The sequence below is a fragment of the Varroa jacobsoni genome, unplaced genomic scaffold (genome assembly GCF_002532875.2).
Source record: "Varroa jacobsoni isolate VJ856 unplaced genomic scaffold, vjacob_1.0 scaffold_1008, whole genome shotgun sequence".
In the NCBI taxonomy this organism is placed as follows: domain Eukaryota; kingdom Metazoa; phylum Arthropoda; class Arachnida; order Mesostigmata; family Varroidae; genus Varroa; species Varroa jacobsoni.
Genome location: NW_019213910.1, coordinates 36,835 through 42,328, shown reverse-complemented (window position 1 = coordinate 42,328; position 5,494 = coordinate 36,835). Strand labels below are relative to the sequence as shown.

The following is a 5,494-nucleotide window of genomic DNA, read 5'->3' as shown; positions in this document are numbered from 1 at the left end:
AATAAGGTTTTCATTCACGATTGTTCGTCCTCTCTTGAACACTGCTACATAGGGTCAGCGAACGTTGGTTTTGATCACTTTGTATGCAGCCGCTTCTATCACCATCGCCATGACAATGTTGACTAGGACCCTGTAAATCGGGAGAATGCTTATGAGATGAGGTTCACGAAACTATTATCTAGAGAAAGTAAGAAAAGAATAAAAAGACGCGAGGGAAATTCGGAGGTCGATTCAGTAACCCGTACTATGTATGCAAGTGATGAGTTACCTTGGCGAGAGACAGCCTTCCCGTATAATAATGAGGAAATCAGGTAGGAACATGGAAGCGGCCAAAATATGCTTGCACATTAAAACTGTCAGTGTGGCCGCGTGACGCTCAGCCAAAGGTATCCAACAGACTACAGCCAGGACCCTGCCACACTCAAGCTGTATAACGGGGAGCGTCTCTTCTTAGGTTCTGCGCACCTTCAGAGTATGTCCTTCAAGTTTTCCGTTGCTATGAAAGTATAGAGTTTTTCTCAGGATTTTCGAACCCTTTCTGTAGCTTCATTATAGAAAAAGGAAGTCGCTGAAAGTCGGAAAGTAGCGACAGTGGTCACGAATAGCTGTGCGAATATTAACCTTATAGTAGCGATATACCGAGAATTCATACGATGTTATTCTCCAGTTTAAAAAAAAAGGTTACGACAGGTCGTACCGAGTAACTCTGGTAAGTAGTGTACTCTCGGCGGATCTCACAGACAATGACCTAATGTACATTTTTGGTCTCGAATACTCATGACATCTAATCAGTTTAAATTCAGTAACGATTCACTGCTTGCTGATCTGTTAATTGGTCATAGCCAGTTATTATCAAAGACCAATTATACATTTTTCTAATAAGTAAAGAAAATTTATTTTACGGAATTGGAATCCTTATACGGTGAAGAGTGCATAAATCCCTATTTAGTGAATTATAGGTTCACGTTGATGCCGCCACCAGCATGGAAGGCATTTTTATTGACTGATAGGAGGACGCCCACGGAAACTTACCTGGACGATCGGCCAAACGCTACATCATCAATGTCAAGAGCGGCCGAAGTTTTATTTTCAAGATCGTATCGCACAAGGCTTCGAGTATTCATCTGATGGTAATAGAACACGTTATTATAGACTACGTGAGAATTGCCTCGAAACGGATACGGCAGAGCATGCCTGTAAAACAATACAAATAATTAATTATATAATTGGTTCCATTTTAGAACTGCTTAGGTTCTCCATCCTTTCTATTTCACCCTTTAATGACCCGTTCACGAGGTAAATAAAAATCTAATCGCTTTTAGGCGAATTAATCTATGCTTATCTGAAAAGAGCAAGCACTTTTAATATTTGCATTGATTTTTGTTTTTGTGGTATTGAGCATGCACCGATATATAAATATCTATATTTTAATGTTACCATTCAGCGTCTTCTAAAATATATTCAAGTTATACTACACACGAAAGTAATCTATCTTTAAGGATTTGTTATTTTACCGATACATAATCCTGAGTTGATCCGCCAGAGTGGTGCGCGGTGAAGCTAGCATTTTGCAAGACGCAGCCCATATAATTAGTAAATAGACATTTTGGAAATGTTCAAGCAGAACCCGTAGAGTATTGACATCTATTTCGGTAAACTACATAGTTGATTCATATAGTCAGTTTACCATATATTTAAGCGAGCAAAATTAAAGAAAGAAAACTACAAAATAGAAAAAAAATTGTAGATGATAGAGAACTAATTCAAATAAATTGGATCCTATTTTGAACCCAGGGTCCCAAGCCTTTTGCTGCGAATGCTATATGTTATCTGCTAGCCCTATGACTCAGCGTAATCTGTCGTGTCGTTGATGAAAGCAGCTGTCCAAGACCTGTATTCATCTACACCTAGCGATACGCCTTCTAGAGTACACACAACTCGTCCACGTGTTCAGTGTACACGAACTTGCTTGATACTACAAACCGTGTTCTTCAACAGTCGTATCTGACTACCGCTGGAATACTGATGATAGCGTAAAGTATGAACGATTTCTTATTCTATCAAGTATTGGTGGACTCTCGTTACTTGTTTAGGTCGTAATTTCCAACACCTCACATTGCACCTTCGGTAATGGCAACAAGTGTTAAAATCGGCTTTAACGCCTTTGCATTTTTAACACTTACTCCATCTCCTAGCCTGTCTTCTTCAATATGGAGCCCAGATACCTGAACAAATATCCCATAACTTGTAGTATTAATAATGATAATTGCGCTCTACGCAAGCTGAAAAAATGGTAAGCAATTTCCCAAACTGATCACATTCATACTATCGAACAACATACAATGAATTCTCTAATAATGATTTTCCTTGACTCCAATCGACGAGACCTATATAAAATACGTTTATGTAGTATGTTAGAAGGTCAACCAACTTTGCTTGCGGTTTCTGGCATAAGTTACTCCAATTAGCTAATCCCCTTGATGCTGCACTATACTTGAAGTATTTATTTTACAAAAAGTTCTTTTGGGAAACGATCCATGCGTCTTAAAATTTTGCAGAATTTATAGGATTTAATCTTTTCAAAATTTACCTTTTTTTTTTTTTAATAATAGACTATTATTCTTTAGTTTATTTTTCACTGCAAATTTATAAAAAGATATGCACCTGATGCAAATATTACTTCTTATTGTTCTGCGTGGCTTTTTGAATACCTATGGTGTAAATAATAAATCCTTAAAGGATACCCGATGACTAAAACACGGTTAACTCGATTGAAGTCTACTCAAGGAGCCTGCCTGTATGGTTCCTTTAATTTTTTCCAGTATTCCATCGTACCATATTTATAAACATTGATGAAGTGCATTCTTTTTAATCTTTACTAAGCTACAAAATACCTTTACTGATCTATTTAGCGAACTCAAATGATTTCTCAATTTGATATCCTTAGGAGTACCATTTTTCGTGCCAAGTTTTTATTAGTCGCTGTAAAACAGATGGTTTGTTTCTTACTGAAAAGTGCGTGCCGTAGGACAGAATAAAACCTGGACTTTACCTTTTCGCAAGCTTCCCGTTGACAAACTCAAGAAGAGTATTTGGATCGTTATCCAATGTGACGAATGATCTGATAAATAAGGATCAAACAAAAAATTGTTATCTGATTTATGCAAAAGAGGTTTAAGCCAGCGAGCATTCTCTGATCAAGCAAGTAACAATTCAATAGTACGTACGGCAGAAAAATAATACGTCTCTATAATATCTCTTTGGAGCAATACAGTACGTTTTGATATCGCATGATAAATATAGCTTGATCAGAATATTGATTTAACGCAGTATGAAAACTACTTACTTGGCTAGATGTTTACCAGTACTAAAAAATTCTGCTACATTTGTTTTTAGTTTCAGCAAAGCTTTATTTCCGGCCCGCCATATGAGTGCGACATATGGGTAAGGCGTAACGGATAAACTTAATCATTTACGACGTTCGAATAAAGCACTACTCTTAGACAAATGATTGACTCAAGTAATAGTAACCGGGCTTAAAGTGTGCAAATGCAAAAAATCCCAAAGCAACTAATATTTTTATACTAACAAGACTGCTATAAATTTCTAATATGTTCAATTTAGATAAATTACCTTATTTAACGAGAGTACATACAAGGCTGAATATTTAAGCTAAGCCTTGAAGAATGGTTAATAAAAACATAAAGGAAGCTCCACATTAAAAAGATAGAATAGCTTATAATTGCTTATCGGTTACTTTGGGTATCTGTGCCGATTTCTTTCATGCTTGCTGATTTTCAGAGTGACCAAGCTTCTCTGTTTATGGTACGAATAAAGCCACTTGCTCCAAGTTAGTGCTACAACAAATTTTTAATCAAGATAAGCAAGTGTTGATACCTAGAGGCATTAAAAGCTTTCCGAAAACAATCGCGGCCCCAGCCACCTTCAGCCTGTCCTCCTTGACGAACTAATACAGGTTTGCCCACTTTCGACACAAGCCGTCGGCGAGCGCATTCTGAAAGCAAAACAGAACACGTGCTTGTTAAATACGACGAGCTAGTATGAGGCAGGGAATCTTTAAACTAACAAAGAAAAATCTCTATGAGGTTTCCCCTAAAGTAATATGGCCTGCCATACTACGTATGGCTGAAGCGAATACCTTCCTGGCCGTCTACGAAAGCGATGGAGACACTGGCATCGTTTTATTCAGACATGGAATCATCATTACAGAAATACTTCGGCTCTAGTCGGCATTGCGTCAAATTGTCTTGCACGATCTGGCATTAGCTTTCAAAATATACTTGTTATTTTTTTTCGTGTGCATATAAGAATTCGTGTTTGTTGAACTGCGTGCGTAATAATAATAGCTGACTAAGTAATCTTTACGTGCTTTTGATCTCCTGTAACAACGGAGGGGCGATTAAACGGGTGAAAAAAACCTAGAAAAATGCATATAATAATAGCAAAATTGATGAAAAACATATGGGTAATGTTGCTGAATATTTCCAGCTTTCTACAAGACTGCTTATATTAAAGAATATTACCGGATACGTTATCATTCGTGTAAAATATCATAGACATCTCCCAGAAAAGATCCGGCTTACGCCAGTGGCGCTATGGTTGACGAATCTAGCGGATGAGCCGGTGCCAAAAAGGTTCAGCCTTTAAAAGAAGAAAAAATAAGAATTTTTAAGAAAAAAACGGATGCCGAATGTACCGAACTTCTTTCGACATTGGCAATATGCGCATAGTTAGACATCAGTAGCCTGGCCACAACTAGGATAAGTATGACATGTCTATGCGACCTCTGTAAGCTGCCAGGTTTTAAACTACTTGCGAAAAGGTGGACTCAAAAACGTACTGCCATGTACTAACCATGCTGCTGATGATTGTGTAGCACGATTTTCTGTACATGATGAGATTAAAATCCGCTCGGTTCCTGTCTGTCGGCTGCATTTACCCACTCGCCCAACCGAGTACTCCTGCAAACCCTTTCTGTTCAATCTCAATCTTTTCGCTCGCCTCTCGTTTCTCTTCCATTAACAAATGGCGAATGTGACTCTCACTATCAACTCCGAATGAGGGAATACACTAATGACTTAATAATAGGAAATTCACGGGAGCGTAACGACAATGATAGTGATTGATATGCATGTGATCTGGCGCCGTTAACCATATCGCACGCTGCCGATATCGAGGGTGCCGCGTTTTGACTAGAGATTCTGCATTCTAGACGTGTGAGTTGGCACTTGGACATAGGCATACGGGTAGCGTCAGAACGTCCAGGTCGTATGCACTAGATAATGCGAAGAAAGGTTATGTTCAATAGTGATTGAACAATCGAACACGCAAATATGTATTTGTGCGGGCCTTCAGCGTTCCAAAAAGGACGAGACTAGTCTTTATCAAAACGATGACAGAATAAGGAATCGCGAAAAATGAAAGGCGCGATTAATTACATTTTCAATGATAATCTATAATATGTTTTATCTTT

At 38.1% G+C, this 5,494-nt stretch overlaps 1 protein-coding gene across 1 annotated transcript in view; it reads right to left on the bottom strand.

Moving 5' to 3' along the window:
* LOC111265781 (uncharacterized) overlaps nucleotides 1–5,494 on the bottom strand; it is a gene marked incomplete at its 5' end in the record, with an annotated part of 43,162 nt that overhangs the window by 3,710 nt on the left and 33,958 nt on the right. Inside the window, 3 exon segments of the mRNA XM_022842700.2 lie at nucleotides 1,033–1,194; nucleotides 3,053–3,121; nucleotides 3,898–4,015. Coding sequence (XP_022698435.2) covers nucleotides 1,033–1,194; nucleotides 3,053–3,121; nucleotides 3,898–4,015 — 349 coding nt within the window.